This window comes from Balaenoptera musculus, chromosome 16 (genome assembly GCF_009873245.2).
Source record: "Balaenoptera musculus isolate JJ_BM4_2016_0621 chromosome 16, mBalMus1.pri.v3, whole genome shotgun sequence".
In the NCBI taxonomy this organism is placed as follows: Eukaryota; Metazoa; Chordata; class Mammalia; order Artiodactyla; family Balaenopteridae; genus Balaenoptera; species Balaenoptera musculus.
Genome location: NC_045800.1, coordinates 80,972,710 through 80,989,918, shown reverse-complemented (window position 1 = coordinate 80,989,918; position 17,209 = coordinate 80,972,710). Strand labels below are relative to the sequence as shown.

At 48.6% G+C, this 17,209-nt stretch overlaps 1 protein-coding gene across 1 annotated transcript in view; it reads left to right on the top strand.

Annotated features, from left to right (window-relative positions):
* SLC35F3 (solute carrier family 35 member F3) overlaps window positions 1-17,209 on the top strand; it is a 99,187-nt gene that overhangs the window by 7,508 nt on the left and 74,470 nt on the right. The window contains exon 2 of the mRNA XM_036827776.1: window positions 7,915-8,239. Within this exon, the coding sequence (XP_036683671.1) occupies window positions 7,915-8,239 (325 nt within the window). The remainder of the gene's footprint in view (window positions 1-7,914; window positions 8,240-17,209) is intronic.

Below are 17,209 nucleotides of genomic sequence, written 5' to 3'. Positions count from 1 at the left end.
ATCTTTTATTTTAGAATAGTTTAGATTTACAGAAAAGTTGCAGAGACACTGCAGAGAGTTATTAAATACTTCACATCCAGTTTCTTCTATTATTAACATCTTCTATTCGTATGGTACATTTGTCACAATTAATGAACCAATACTGACACATTATTATTAACTGAAGTTCATACTTTATTTGGGTTTCTTTAGTTTTTAACCTAATGTCCTTTTTCTGTTCTAGCATCCGATCTCAGATACCACATTGCATGTCTTTCTAGTCTTCTCTTGGCTATGATATGGCAATTATTTCTTCTCCTAAGAGGTTATCACAGTAAATAGACACCCACAGCTTGTCACCACATCCTGTCCAGCACAGTGACAGCTCTTGGTCCGTGCCTTACACCTTCACAAACACACCGCAGTCCCCTCTGTAATACCCTCAGGTCAGTCTGCTCAGGTTGCCATGACAAAGTACCGTAGCTTGGATGACTTAACAGACATTTATTTTCTCACAGTTCTGCAGGCTGGAAGTCCAAGATCAAGGTGTGGGCAAATTTGGTTTCTGGTGGGGACTCTCTTCCTGGTTTGTAGATGGCCACCTCCTTGCTGTGCCCTCACATGCCTCCGTTCTGTGTGCACAAGGAGAAGACAAGAGACTATAAGGCCACCAACCCTATCAGATCAGGGCCCCACCCTTATGACCTCATTTAACCTTCATTATGTCCTTAGAGGCTCCATCTGCAAATACAGCCATACCGGAGGTTACAGTCTTAGCGTATAAACTGAGGGAGGACACAGACACTCAGCTCATGACAGCCCTCATTCCATGGTGGTGAGTCCCCGTCCGGAGTTCCATACATACTCAGGATGTTCCAAATTTAAAAACAGAGAGTCTGTCCTCTTGGAATCTTGAAGTCCCTCTTTAGTGATGGGCAGTTCTGACTGGGGTGTTCAGCGCCATGGCCCTGATCAACTTCCAAAGGGAAGACTAAGGATGCTCTGCATTCCTCTGGATGCTTTGGAGTCAGACAGATGCTTGGAACTGCATTCAGCCCCTCACTAGTCTGTGACCTTGGGAGAGTAACTGTCAGACCCTCAGCTGTCCCAGCCGCAAAGCAAGGATAGTCACGCTCCAACGTTAAGACAGGTTTTTAAAAAAAGGTATATAATCTCCTGGCAGAGAACATGGCATATATGCTGTGTGTTTAACTGTCACTTGGGGGATTCCCTGGCCATCCAGTGGTTAAGACTTGGCGCTTTCACTGCCGTGGGCCCGGGTTCAATTCCCTGGTTGGGGAACTAAGATCCTGCAAGCCACGTGGCGCGGCCTAAAAAAATTAAAAAATAACTGTCACTTGTGTTTTACTTCCCTGTGCCCTCCTTCTTCTCCCTTACTCAGAGTCAAGTTTAATTACCTGTGGATTCTATCTTTTCCCAGGGACAAGTGCCAGTCAGGAGCACGGCTGAGGCCTCAGCATGTACGAATAGTGGGAACATTTTCTGACCCAAAGTCCGAGAATCCGAACAAATGGTCTGGCAGCTGCAGGTGGGCATCATTGGTCAGGATATGTAAAATCAGGATTGCTTTGGGGACACCCGGGGCCCGTGGTGGCCTGATACACGTGACAGCCTTTTCTTCCCTTTCCTCCGAACCGCTGCCTGAGAAAAAACAATCACCCATAAATTCACTGAGCAAGTATTTAATGAGTAGATGAGATAAACAAAACCCGAACTGCATTTTTGGGAGATGAATTACACTTGCAAATGGCCATAAACAAAAGCTTTCTTCCAAGCTCCTGATTTTATAAAAGCTATTTAGTTGGGTGGCTGGGCCCTGAACGGGTATATGCATCAGTGATCAACAAATGGGAAAATTGTTCATCAAGCCCTCTTCCCCTGGGCGATCCAGAAAAATAAAAGGGTGGTGGCTGTATTCCCAGAGCGGCCGTCAACTGTGTTTGGATTGGGTTTGGAGACACAGAACCATCTATGACGTGGACACTGTAAGCCCCTCCACTCAGACTGAGCAAGCTCTCCTAGGGAAGGGGGTGTCTGCCTTATGCCCCACAGTAGGTGTCAATAAATGTTTGTTGGCTGAGCGGCCTGAAAATTTAACTAGTCCACCCAAGAGAAACGAAAACATATCCACACAAAGACTTATATGTGAGAGTTCATAGCAGCATTATTCACGGTAGCCAAAAGACTGGACACTATACCCCTGTCCATCAACTGATAACTGGATAAACAAAATATGGGACTTCCCTGGTGGCGCAGTGGTTAAGAATCTGCTTGCCAATGCAGGGGACACAGGTTCGAGCCCTGGTCAGGGAAGATCCCACATACCGTGGAGCAGCTAAGCCCATGCACCACAACTATGGAACCTGCGCTCTAGAGCCCACGAGCCACAACTACTGAAGCCTGCGCACCTAGAGCCCGTGCTCCGCAACAAGAGAAGCCACCGTGATGAGAAGCCCTCGCACCGCAACAAAGAATAGCCCCAGCTCGCTGCAACTAGAGAAAGCCCGTGCGCAGCAATGAAGACCCAACACAGCCAAAAATAAATAAATAAGTTTAAAAAAAAAACAACAACAAAATATGAAATATCCTTATAGACTACTACTCAGATGTAAAAAGAATGAACTCCTGACGCATGCTATGTACGCCATGGAGGAACCCCAAATACATTATGCTAAGTGAAAGAAGTCAGAAGTGAAAGTTTACAGATTCATATGAAATATACAGAGGAGGGAGATCTGTGGAGATGGAAAGCAGATATGTGGTTGGCTGGGATTGGTGGGGGGGAATGGGGAGCAACTACAGATTGCATGAGGACCCATTTGGAGGTGATGGAAATGTTCTAAGACTGGATGGTGGTGATATAGTTTCACAATTCTGTAGATTTACTGAGGATCATGAATTGCACTCCTGAAACAAGTGAATTTTATGTTTATGAAAATGAAGCCTCAAAAAAGCTTTGAAGAATTAACTGTATAGATCTTACTGATGGAGGTTGCATTGGGAGGTGTCTTCTCCTGCTCTCTACACGATGCTATGTCTCTGCTTTCAGGAGGCTGGGACCAGGCCAGCCAGTGGGTGGTCTTTGAGCCCAGCGCGGGGTCCCTCATCCCTAAGACATGACTGTTGCACCTTCTAAGTGCAAAACTTCCCGGACACTTCTTCAGAGAGCGTCACCGAGGGTCTACTTATTCTCAGGGGACCTCAAAAAAGAAACATTTGTGTTCTCTTGGAAGTTTGCAAGAGCCATTTTATGGGAACTTGAAGTTGAGAGTGAGTGATTTTCGAATTGTTCTAGCTTTCTCATTGGAGAAATGGCTTTCACTAAATAAACTTAAAAAGCCCCTAGTTCATCATTTGCTCAGCAGAAAGCAATGGACAGCTCATGAGACAGAGGACTTGCCTGGGTCCCAGAATGAGTTAGGGGCTAAACCAGACCTCTAACTCACCCATTAGGACCTAGAGTTTCCTTCCGCTGGGCAGACATTGCCTCTAGGTACTGCTTGACTGAAGAGTGCATATGTTTTATAAGTTCCTGGTAGGAGAGAAGTATCAGGTGTGATTCTGCAGGTAGGACTAACATATGGTTTTAGTAAATTGCCTGACTCTGAACAGAGCTCAGGATGGAAGTTCACGCATGGGTATGGTTATATCTTGGCACGCCGTGGGGTATACATTATATACTGGAGAACACTCCCCTTACACACATACGTACACACACACACACCCACACACACACCTCTTTCTCCAAAATGCTCAGTGGAAGCAGCTCTGGTAATAGAACTGGGAAGAGTCCGCCTGTCCCCCAGCGCTTCTGAGTGAATTAAGTGGCGTAAACAAAGCGTTTAGAGGCAACAGTGACCGCATCTGTCAGCACAACCATTGGGCCAGAGAATATAATCTACTTTGCACTGAGCCCAGAACTCTTGGCTCAAGTGCAAGGTTAGGGTGGAAAGTTCAAGATCATAAGTAAAGGGGTTGTTAATGGGGAGGGGATGTTAGTGAGTGAGGGTGACATAAACAGTATTTCTAGTTGTGTGATAATAGTCAAAGGAGCTGGGACAGGACACAGCCTGAGGCTCATTCAGTACCGATTTCTTCGAGGCACTCTGTACTGCCTCTTTCAGGGTGATACAAGAGAGATACCAAGCACAGAGGAATCCCTCAACTTGTTAACTTAGGACGGGAGAGAAAGTAAACCAAAGCTTCTTGCACGGGAAGATATGAGAGGCTTTTGAGAGCGGATATTATCCACCCCCGCCCTGCCCCAGTGTAATTCCTTCTCTCTGAAATCTGAGCATCAGTTGGACAGCTTGTTGAAAATGACCTTGAGAATGGTAGGGTGGGTTGCATTTGTTGCGTTTCAAATCCAGAGAATAAATGCGTCTGCTAACCAAATTCATTATGTCATTCTATACTATGCTTCAACTAATTTTATCTGTTTGTTATGGACACTGGGGCATGTATAATGTATATTTACTTCCTAGAGAATGTAAATTCCAAAATCTGAATTTGCTGAAGTCCCTTCCACCAGCCTGGCAATTTCTCCTACTGCGTGTCTGACCAAAGCAAGATTGAACGTCACAGTGGGACAAGGAAACGGTGGATTTCAGATCTCACCACCTTCCTCACCGCTCCTGGGGCAGACCAGGTGTGTTCCTGACCCTGAACTTTGCTTCTCTTGTTCCTCAGCCTTTCTATGCTGCAAGGCCCAGGCCAAGCTTCTGCTTTCTCTGACTCTTCCTGCTGTGGTCACAGCCCACACTGGTTGCGCTGTCTTCAGAATTTGTGTTACAGTCAAATCTCTCCATTTGTAGTTGTTCTGTAATTCTTTCATAGATCCATTTTGTCACTCCCAGATAGACTGTAAGTTCCTGAAGAGCAGGACGTAATCATGTTTTATATTTATTTATTGACCACCCAGAGTTCTTGGCACATGGCAGATGGAGACTTCATGGCAACTTCCTAGCGGATTGAAATGCTCCTAGGATGCGTCGTACTATACAGAGTCCTGTGAGATTTATAAAGTCCGTGCTCTTATGCATCAGGTTAAATGACTGCTGGCCGAAAATACAGTATGATCCCAGTTTTGCTGTGTGAGTGTGTGTGTGTGTGTGTGTCGTGCAAAGATACAAAAGACTGGGGAAAGTGCAGCAAAATGTCCAGCGATATCTCTGGGTACTAAGATTAGTATACAGTGCATTGCTTTTTATTTATGCTATGCAGTACTTTTCTAAAGATTCTATAAAGAATATTTTTAGTTTACGTGAAGTAGGTCTAGTTTAAAAGAATTATTAGGAATGAGCGGGTATTGAAATTGATAAGTGATTATTACTATAAGAGACTCGGTGCGGTGAAATGGAAAGTTTGCAATGAATTAGGTTTGGATACCTCTGATTCTTTATGGGTCTATTCCAGTGTTTCCCAAAGTGTGTTCCAAGGGACCCCAGTCCTATCACAGGTGTTACATTTAGATAATATGGGAAGCACACATTCTCTAGCTGCCTTTTGGAAATCCACCACATCCATTAGCCCTGAATACTCCTACAGCAAAGGAACCTGTCTGACTTACCTAGTGTTTCCCAAACTTTTCTGATTGTGGGATCCTTTTTTTTCTTATAACACCTGTTCACTGCCTTACACTTTGGGAAACATCGTTCTAGCTTATTTTTAAATAGTAGAGCGCAAAATGTCTTTATTTTGTTTGTGTATTATCAGTATTCCCCTAGTCAAATAAGCCAGAGAGGTTACAAAGTTGGAGAATAACTTCTTTAATCCAGATCTGTAAAAGCATTTGAACAGTACGATCTTACATGATTTGGTGATTTTTCTTTTTCACTGTAATAGCAGCATAGCATCAGTCTTCACTTCATCCTTTAAGTTTTAAAACTTAATCTGCCATAATGCAAAACTAGATGAAAAAACATGCCGTGAGCCTGAATTTTTTTCAACCTCCTCCAGACTCCCTTCTTAAATGGCCAGTTAGTACCGTGAAACTGCATTGCCTTTCTAGGTGGACTTTTTTTCTTCATCTCCATAATTATCTTTTCAGTAGGACTTGCTGATCGTTGATGCTGGTAGTCAAGGAATCTGCCAGCCCGCAGCACTGCTTGAAAATTATCCCAGTAGTGAAGGGTTGCAGAAGCTCACCCCAAATGTCAGGGAATCAGTGTATAAATTGAAACGTGCATGCTTCTGTCTGAAAATGAATTTGCCGTAAGTTGTAGGGATTCACTGTGAGCAAAATCAAGACGTCCTGGTGGGAGGGCATCAAACAAAAGGGGAGGAATCTGCCTTGCTTTTGCCCCCCTCTGCTTCTCCCTGCCCTGCAGCCCATGCCAGAAACAGACAACTTGTGGGAAGTTCAGAGGTGGTCAGACATTTGGTTTTCCAAGGGCTTTCTGACTCAGATATATACACACATGAAAAGAAAGAGGAAGAGGGAGATTAAATATTAATAAAGCAGGTAAAGAAGCACAGTACAGATGGGGTCAAGGATTTGGGGTCAGTGAAGACATTATCTCTCCTTGACCAGCCACGAAGGCTTAGGATGACCTTTGGCTAAAAGAGATACAACCAGGGAATTCCCTGGTGGTCTAGTGGTTGGGACTCAATGCTTTCACTGCCAAAGGCCGGGGTTCGATCCCTGGTCGGGGAACTAAGATCCCACAAGCCACGAGGTGAGGCCAAAAAAAAACCCAAAAAAACGGATACAACCAGACCTGGCAGTTAATGATAGGATTAGCTAACCCCTATATAATAGGCTACCTTGAATCAGGATTTTGCCTCATAGAATTATTATATTTCAGACAGTATGATGTACAAAACTTGGTTTCATGGTATTAGAGCTATTTAAGTTACTGCTAAGTTTAAACAAAGTCCATAGAGTACATTTGACGCCAATGTATTTTGTACCCATCTCCTGTACCCCTATAATGCGTGCCCTCATTCAGCTAAGTGCCTGGCTGAACATATAAAAAGGCAAGTAGGCTGTCCCCTGGAAATTCACATCCATCCACGGTCACACCTTATACAAGTTACGGCTCTGTTTAAATTTCCAGCTGACTGACCTGCACACAATCATGAATGAAAACCAAACAGTGGGAAATAACGCCTTTGCCACCTTCTCATGGTCTGTGGGAACACTGGTGCCGCACAGCCGTGCTCCGGCCTGCAGCCTGGTTTCCAGAAGTCACACAGTTCGCAGATGGAGCGTCTGAGGCCTTTCATAGCACCAGCTGCCAGAGGCTGTGGTTTTTAAGTAACGCTTCGAAGTGGGACTGACGGCCATCAGCTGGAAGTCAGTAAGAGCCAATAGAGAAATAAGAGAGACAGATCTTTTTTGGCTCTCCATGCAAAAGAAGATGAGACTCTTGGCATCCCTGCCCTTAAGTAACGGGCAGGGAGGAGCTTCTCTCAATGTCCTGGGAGCTTTTAGAGGTCAAGGCCTATGACCTCCTCGGGGGGGGGAATCCCCAGCCCCTAGCACTGCTCAGGCCGGGTAGCTCATCACTCCGGGTGAGCTGACACTTGGTGAACTATTTCAGCCACTCTGTGTGTTCTGGAGAAATGCTTCCACTTCTCCAGATGGGCCCAGAGAGCACCTCTTGAAGTAAAGATTCGGACGCCAGGGTTCCTGAGATTCTGCACTGCCAACAGGCTTGGGGGATGGTTCCGATGCTGCCAGAGCATGCACCATCTTTTGAGGGTCAAGATTCCAGAGGATAAGGAAACCACTGAAAATGCCTTTAAGTTTTGTTTCAGGAAGTTGCCTGCAGGCCCCCGTCCCCATCCCCCCTCCCCTCCCCTGGGTGGCTGGCCATGACAATGACAGTTGGTTGCCCTCTTGCTCCTGTTCATCCTGGCCACGGTGAACGTGTGGAGGCCCCGGTTAACCGTGCCCCTCTCTTCCCCCAGGGGAGGAGCGCCCCCGGGACCCCCCGGGCCCGGCAGAGGCCCAGGCGCCGGTGGGGACCGACCCCGGCGGGAGGCCGAGCCCTCGCTGCTGGAGATGTTCCCAGGCGCAGCTCAAGAAGATCTTCTGGGGCGTGGCCGTGGTGCTGTGTGTGTGTTCTTCCTGGGCCGGTGCCACCCAGCTCGCCAAGCTGACCTTCAGGAAGTTCGATGCTCCCTTCACCCTGACGTGGTTTGCCACCAACTGGAACTTTTTATTCTTCCCGTTGTACTACGCGGGGCACGTCTGCAAGTCGGCAGAGAAGCAGTCGGTGAAGCAGAGATACAGGTAGGTGCCTCCGGGATGCCGGGATGCCGGCCCGGCACTGGACTGTTCTCCCGATCGCTGATGCTACCGGGCTGCCCCAGTGGCGGGCACTGGGAGGGGCCAGTGGGCACCGTGGTGAGAGGGCACCGTGTCACCTGCTGTCTTAGTGAGGTTCCAGGCTTGGCGTCCTCTCCTCTCAGAGTGGTGAACACCTTTCCTCTGCCTCGAGCCCCTCAACGCGAGGAACTCCTTTATGTTAGACAGGAGAAGGCAGCATCTTCCAGAGGTGTGCTGTGGTAGGTCCCCAGAAAGGGTAGAGACGGGAAAACCCTGTAGCTCTTTTATCCCTCGGACGGGGCTGGGGACAGGTCCGTGGGGCCAGCTCACTCGTCTGCTTCCTGTAACTTACCTTCCCACGTGGCAGTGTTCGTGGTGAAGATTACTCCTTTCCTCTCCAACCCAAGCCTTTTCCTCCTTCGGTTATGTGGTTGCATGGGTCTCAATATCTGGCAGACCCATGGGGCCGTCAAAGTCAAGGTACTCTTTGAGCTCTGTTGACTGTATTTTCTCGTTGATATGATCTCACTGTACTTCCTCATTGGCATGACCTCCCTTTAAAAGAGGTCAGAAACCCTGACGCCAGCCCTCTGCCACAACGTACAGCAGGGCTCCCCCAGCCTCCTTGGGAGTCAGATGGTCAGTGTTGGCCTTGGGGTCTCATCTGTGCCAGTCCCTGGATCTCATGGTCAACCAAAGCTGAGGTCTTCTGTGGCTACGTCAAGGACCCACTGTTGGCCCAAATCAGATCTACTCAGAAAAAAAAAAAACCCAGGGAAAGAATGCTGGCCAACGTGACCAGATAGGTCCTGGGAATGTATCTTTCGTCAGCCCCAGAGGTGGGAAAAAATTGGAAAGCTGAGGGCTGTATTACTCTTTCACTACCACCTTCTTCCCCACTTTACCGCCACCCCACCAAACACCCCCCCCATACAATCACCACGTCCCATTTACCATCTGCTTCAGACTTCAGCCCCATTCTGAAAAGTTACCCTTAGAAGTTGCAAGCTAGCTAAAAATATCATTGGGTCGAAGGAGCAAGGAGGTTTGGGAATGGAAGTTACACTCCGATCAGAATTTTTTCTGAGATTCTACCATTTTGTCACTGTAAAGTTAGACTTGGAGGTGTAATGTTCAGAGGGACTTTGGACCGGCTCCTTTAAAAGACCAAGTTGTAAGTCAGCACTCATTCTAGAAGAAGGAGCACCGATGGAGCTCAGATTGAGTCACAAGACCAGCGTCACAGGTCCCCGTGGTGGAAGGGACTCAGAGGGAATTCTCAAAGCGTGTGGCAGCCTGGAGCCTGGAACTGGAGCCTAGGCCTGGGGCATTGCCAGCGTTGACTTAAACCAGTGGCTTCATGGACCAGCCAGAAATTGCTCTGAACAGCAGCTAAAAGCAGACTGAAACAAATCGGTTTAGAAACTTTGACAGGGCCCCAGATTGTCCCAAAGGCAAGAGAGAAATAATGGCCTGCTTTTAGTCACAGAGAAAAGCAAGTATTCAGTAAATGATGTATTTAACAGTAAAGTAGCCCTGAGTGTATTCAGTTTGTAATTAGGAGTTTGCCTTTCTTTAAACGGAGTAGAATATTTTGCTGCTGCCTCTCATAAAGTGAGCTTATGTGCCCTTTCTTGATGGAGAATTACTGGAGGGGAGATGAAACGGTCTTTCCCTGCTTCCTTCCAACATGGCAGCTCAAAGAGGGCCTCCCCTGAGGAGCAGTACCCTCTACTGCCCTAAAGATGTATCCTCAACATGACACTTACCCTGGGACAAGACTGGCATTGCTGGCCACTTAGGGCAGGCCTGGCACCATTAACCAATTGTGCTGAAAACAGCACAGAAGGAACGAAGCTCTTTTACCAACGAAGTTGGGTAAAAGGTCAAGGGAGGAAAAAATGAAAGGTCATCGAAGCAGATTAAACACAGAAAGACATCACACCTTGACTTCCTTGATTTCCTTGTTAAGGAAGCTTATTGTCTTCCTGTAAAAAGTATCTGGGAAGAATCATGAGAGAATGATGGTGCCTGGTGTGTCAACTGGAGAACAGTGCAGGGCAGGGGGCAAAACCATAACTTGATTAGAGAAGCCAGGTAAAACCTTGCCCGATTTCTGTAATAAAGCTTAGCTCACCACTTAAAAAATCTTTCTGATTGTAAACTGTGTTCTCCCTGTGGCTAAACAGAGCTGCTAATTTAGCAACCAATTATTGGGTATGTCGGTTAAGCCATGCACACCACTGGAGGAGTGAAGGAACATTCTTTCTCAAAAAAAGGGAGAGAAAAATGTTAACATCACCGACTTTACTTAGGAAGTCATGACTGTGTCACAACTCAAACTGGGAGTTCTTTTTTTTCTTTTTTCTTTTTGGCTGGGTTTTTTTTTTAAATTGAAGTAGAGTCGATGTACAATATTTTGTAAGTTACAGGTGTACAATATAGTGACCCACCATTTTTAAAGGTTATACTCCATTTATAGTTATTATAAAATATTGGCTATATTCCCTGTATTGTACCATATATCCTTGTAGCTTGTTTTATACCTAGTAGTGAAGCCGAATCAGGCATCTGTACCCCGACACCGAACTGAATCTCAGAGACAGAATTTTGGGTGAAGTAGAAAAGAAGAGCTTTATTGCTTTGCCAGGCAAAGGGGGCCACAGCAGGCTAATGCCCTCAAAGCTGTATGTCCTGACCTGGAGGGCGTAGTGAGGAGTTTTAAAGCAATGGTTCAAAGAGGACGGCGTGATCAGCTCGTGGACCTTCTTCTGATTGGTTGGTGGTGAGGTAAGTGGGAGTCCGCGTCATCAGCCTTCTGGTTCCAGCCAGTCTGGGGTCTACCTGCTTGTGGGCAGCAAACAGTTAACTTCCTCCACCTGGTGAGGGTTTCAGTGTCTGCAAAATAGCTCAAAGATACTGTTATATGTATCCCTTGAGGAGGAACCAGGACCCTGCCCCAAGGCTGCGCTATTGTTTCCTGACTACTCTTCCCTTGTCTCTGCATCCCCTCCCTTCCCTGATTAGCATCTGTTTGAACCTGCCCTTTGGACTCAGGGAAGGTCTTGGAGGCTAAATGAAGCCTATTTCCTGTAATCAACAAATGGGGGGGACACAGGAAGGCTTTTGTGCCCAGGAGGCCCACAGGGTCCTGCTTGGTATCAGTCATTTGTACCTCTTAATCCTCTACCGAATTGGGAGTTCTTTGAACAGACTTTAGGAGTCCCAGAAGTCAAGGCAAACTGAAATCACATCTTCCATGTTTGTGCTTGTATCAAAATGAATGGAGAAGATGGAAGAGTCAACTGAGGAGATGTGTCTTTGGGTGAAAGTGTTGCAGCAGGGAGCTGGGGAGGAAAGGGAAAAGGTAGAGACCGTTTTCAGAGAAGGAAGCTGGCCCAATAAGCCAGATTTTCTTGTGGTTTTCAAAAAGCAATCAGGTAGAAGTTTCTTTTCTCTGAGCCCTCCCCGCCGAGGTTACTTCCCCAACGTGAAGCTAGAAGAGTCAGCCAAAGCACAGGGAGGAAAGCATGTGGGGCCTCACACAGAGCTCCTCAAACCCTAGGCGTCTCCGAGATCTTGTTGAAGAGCCGACGATGATGCCGTAGGTCTGTGTGGACCCGAGGTTCCGCTTTCCTAACGAGCTTCCAGGAGATGCTAGTTCTGCTGACCCACGGGCTGGGCTTGGGCTGTAAAGGCCCTGGAGTTGTTGAGCCTCAGCTGCACGGTTTTTAAAAGGTTGCTGATCTGCCCAAGCAAGTAGGAAGCAGGACTCACGGTACCACGTGAAACCGGCGAATGACTGGCTTCAGGCCCCAGGGCTGTTTGAGTCCTAGTCCCATGCCACTTGCAAGGGAGGGGAGGCTCCTCGGGCAAGTCTTTTAAGCTCCGGGAGCCTCAGATGCTCGTTTGTAAACGGAGGGTGATGACACATGCACCGCCCAGCACAAAAAGTTGTCGTGTGATCGTATGAGACCCCGTACGTGCAAGTGCCCTAAGGGCTGTGAAACGCCATAAACATGCCAGGAACCCTATCGTGATATTCTCCGTGGGGTCCGATGCAGCCCCTGCTCCGTTCATCGGCCGCCTCATGGCGGCCTGTTTAAACTGCAGGGGTGGGTCTTACAGGGAGTGGCCAACCCCTGCAGGGTCATGCAGGTGTTACACCTTGCAGAAATCAGCTTGCAGGTCTGTTGGCTGCACAGGGCATTCTGGAATGATCAGGGCTTCCTGTGATGGGGCACTGTTGTCAGAATTAGAGTGTGGATGTGAAAGCCACTCAAGCCCAGCTGTCCTGGGTTTTCAGTCTCAAGCCTGTGGTCTCCCCAGTGACACCACCCCCAGACTTCCAGGAGTAAAGCGAGCTCCTCTCTTTCCCCAGACCATCAACACCCCTCCCTCACCTTCCCTGTTTCTCACTGACAGCCAGTCTCAGGGATGCCCTGAGGAAGCAGTAGTGTCCAGGACCCAGGGAGGGCTCTGGCCACAGAGATGCGTGTGGGCGCTGCAGAAACTGTAGGCGTGACCTGAAAGGGGGTTCAGCTCCCAGGAGTCTGTGCAAAGCCAGGCACCAGAGGGAGGCACGCGGGGGAGGCCGTGTCAGGTTCATGGCCCTGGGGAGACTGTCAAGGGCAGGTGTGATGACACACAGCCTCCCAGCCCCTCGGACCCTGGGACAGGAGGACAGCGTCTCGGATCCCAGGGCTGCCACGGCCAGCAGAAATCAGCCAGAGCAGATCTGGGGCACTTGCAGGCTTGTCAGAAGGCCTTCCAGGAACTTCTCCCAGTAGTGACCTCTTTTCATGAGCAAACACTAGAAGCTTCTGCTCTCCTGCGGCTGCCAGAGAAGTGAACGAACGATACAGTGGTGACAGATGTTTCCCTCGGTCTTTTGTAGTTCCAGGCTTCTGGAAGCTAGCCAGTTGATTCCGCTTCAGAAATGCCCACAGACGTTCTGAGCCAAGAAAGGGCAGTTTTGATGCCACTCGGTTGTCTTCAAATCCCCCAAGGGCCGGGTGTGCGTTCGTCGCGGCACAGACTTACGCGGGATCCATAAGGGGTCTCGCCGCTGTAACTTTCAAAGTCTAAGGAGCGGAGCAGAGCGGTCACAATCTGGAGGTTTGCTCCTTCTGGAAGTGGTTATTGCACATCTTCTCAGGGATAGAATCATAACTGGTCCTTGTCCTCAAGGATCCCGCAGCCCGGCAAGGGAGTCAGATAGCCAGACAAGGTGAGGGTGTGTGCAGGGGGCCCAGGGGAGGGGCCCAGGTGTGTGGGTCCTGGGACAGGCGGGAAGGTTTCTTAGAGGAAATGACCAAGGAGCAGTCTCTTGGAAGACAAGCAGGTGATCCTGTAGGTGCTGCATCCCAGGCAGGCAGAGTAGTGTGGGGATGGCACAGAGGCTGAGAGAGCACGGCACATGGGAAGCTCTGATCGGGGGTGGAAAGCGGGTGGGGAGCTGCAGAGGAGCGGGAGGGCAGGACCCCCTGACTCCTACACGCATATGCAGAGAAGGTTGGCTTCTGGTGCGAGTGTGGGCAGGCGGTGGGAGGCAGAGAAGCCATCAGACTGGACCTTCCGCAGTGCCACCACCCCTCTGTTGAGGACGGAACGGAGGGCACGTGGAGGCCGGGCCCGTAGAACAGGTGTGGGCTCGATGTCTGTGTGTCGGGGTGTCGACTGAAAAAAATGCACAACCTAAAAGTTGAGAGTTAGGTTTTATTCAGCGGACATCCTGAGGACTTAAGCCCGGGACACAGCCTCTCAGATCGCTCTGAGGGACGGCTCCAAAGAGGTAAGGAGGGAGCCAGGATATTGAGGAGTTTTTGCAACAAAAACTGGTAGTCGGAACATCAAAAGATTACTGTTAATTAAAGAAAACCAGATATCTCAAAGTTAAGGAATTCAGCGCTTTTCTATGCATGGGAAGATGCAAGAGTCTGAGCTCACGGAAATCATCCCTTTGATGTGCACCTCAGCTCTCTGGGGCCGGTACCCTGTGCTTTCCTCTCCTGGGTCCTCTCAGGGCGCAGGGTTGGAGGAGGCTGCAGCAGCTGAGGGCTTGGTGGGGGGCATCCTGTTTCCCTCCTGAGCTCCCGCAGGGCTCACCGTCGGGGCGGCTGTAATGTGATGGCTTGACGGCTGCAACATCCTTTGTTCACTGGTATGGCAGGTGGCGCTTTTCATTCGCAGGGGCATGTGGGCACGTGTGAGTGACACAGATGTGGTTCCCGACCTTAGGAGCTCACATCCAAGCGGGAGAGAGACCCGTATGAAAAACAGAATGGGGTGTAATGGCGGGCGAGAGTGGGGCAGACTTGCTGGGCTTGGATTTGAGGACAGGGCCGAGTGGAGGGCGGGACTAAACAGTCAGAGGCCAGGATGGGGAGCCCTGTGGGTGCTGGCTTAAGGGGCTGGGGCTTTATCCCCCAGGCAGTGGGAGCCTCTGAAGGTTTTTGAATCCAGGACTGATATAATCAGAGCTGCTTTCAAAAGTAGGAGAGTGCTAATCACACAACTGGTTACAGAACATGTGCCCGTTTCACGTCAGAGGTAGAATGACTCAGGATTTTGGTTTTTTGTTTGTTTCTTTGTTTTGGGTGTAGACCTTGAAGTATTACAAGGCCAGGTCTCTTGCTTTGAATTGTCAGCTACTTCTTCAGTTGAAAGCAAACTCCTGTGTTGGTGAAAAGCATTTCAGTGGTTATTTTCTCACTCAAATCAGGCATTCTGGAAATTGGCGAGGGAAATCTCCTTTCTGGGAAACACTGGTACGTGTTTTTCAGGCCCGATACGAATGTGAACGCATGGCCGAGGCCGCCCTAAATGGCGATGCCCCAGCACGCCCTGCCCTCCTGGCACTGTCGGGCCTCCTACCTGATGTGAGCTGATAGGGCTCCTTGCTTGCTTTTTCTTCCCTGAGCCCTGGACGTGCTCTGGCCCATTGCTGCCATCAACAGTTCTTCTGCAGAGGGTGAGGGCGCTCTGTAAACAAGTCCACAGGGACCCTCCATTCTAAGAAGATAGAGATAGCCCTTCACTCATTCCACAAAATCTGCCAAGGGTTTTCTGTGTGTCAGGCATTGTTTTATATTTTAATTATTTTTTAAATAAACAAATTTATTTATTTATGGCTGTGCTGGGTCTTTGCTGCTGCGCGCGGGCTTTCTCTAGTTGCGGCAAGCGGGGGCTACTCGTCATTGCAGTGCGCGGGCTTCTCATTGCGGTGGCTTCTCTTGTTGCGGAGCACGGGCTCTAGGCGCGCGGGCTTCAGTAGTTGTGGCACACGGTCTCAGTAGTTGTGGCTCGTGGGCTCTAGAGTGCAGGCTCAGTAGTTGTGGCGCACAGGCTTAGTTGCTCTGCGGCATGTGACCAAGGCTCGAACCCGTGTCCCCTGCATTGGCAGGTGGATTCTTAACCACCGTGCCACTAGAGAAGTCCCTCAGGCACTGTTTTAGGTGCTAGGGAAGCAGCAGTGACCTAAGCAAATGAAAATTCCTGCCTTCATGGAGCTTACCTTTTAGTGGGGAGACAAACAGCAAACAACTAAAATACAATAGGTCAGAGGGTGCCGAGTGCTGTGAAGAAAGATGGGGCAGGGCTGGAGTAGAGGTGCTGGGCAGAGAAACGTTGATGTCAGGCTGGGGACCTGTCTGTCTGTCTTTCTGAAGGCGCTTGTGGTTATACCAGCATCTCCTCACCCCGTCCACACCCAAAAGCCTGGGTTAGCCCCAGTTACTCACTCATTCATTCATTCTGTATTCATTCCCACAGTAATGTACACTCCTGACTGTCAACTCTGAGCATGCGCTACAGGACCCTGCCCTTGAGATGTCCAGAGCCCAAGGGTTAAGCCCCACTTAGAGCCCAGGATACAGGAGTCCAGTGGCAAGGAGGTCTGACCAGCATGGCCTCCATGGGGTCCAAGAGCCCTGTGTGGGCTCCAGACCCATGGACAGAGGCATTTCCTGGGCTCAGCCGTCTCTTTGCCTTTTCCCTTCCCCCTAACTTGTAGCCTTCTTGTTTCCTGTCTTATTTCCAAGAATCAGCCACCCGAGGAGCAACAAGCTGCATCCAGAGCCCTTGCAGTTGATGTTGTTGTTGCTTGTTTTTGTAACTGGTTTAAAAGAAATGGGCAAAGTATTTGGGAACTGCAGTTGTTCATTGGGCCCGTGTTTTCTGTTTGGTGGTAAATAATGGTAATTATGCATAAACATCTTCAAGGGGAACGGGGAGAAAGGGATAAATTAGGGGGTTGGAATTAACAGATACAAACTACTGTATAAAAAATAGATAACTAACAAGGACCTACCGTGTAGCACAGGGAACTATACTCAATATTTTAAAATAGCCTATAAGGGAAAAGAATCTGAAAGAGAAAATATACGTGTGTGTGTATAACTGAATCACTGTGCTGTATTCCTGAAACTAACACGGCATTATAAATCAACCATACTTCAAATAAAATAAAACATTTAAAAACATATCTTCGTACCAGGAGATTTTGGTCAGATTTGCTATTGAGGCAAAGCACCTTGCCCCTAAACACAGACACATACATACACATACACACACACAAACACACACACAAACACACAGACACGTAACCATCTGAGCATCAGAACCTGTGGTACAGCCACAGGACGGCCCATAGTCAATGCTCTGAATCTAAGTAGGACGTCGTAAGACATCATAATGGGTCCCAGTGTCAGCAAAGGCAGAAATGAGATGTGGATGGCTGACAAAGGCTTAGAAAGTCTCTGCCTGTCTTGAGGCAACATTTGAAATATTCAAGGATGCGTCAGTGGAGAAACGAAACACAGAGCATCAATCCTGTGCCCTAGGCGGTGACGCTGACCTCGCACATTTACGCCAGGTCCCCGCTGCTCTGTCCCGTCATCATGGTATTTGTAGTTTCCCCGTGGATGTCACCCC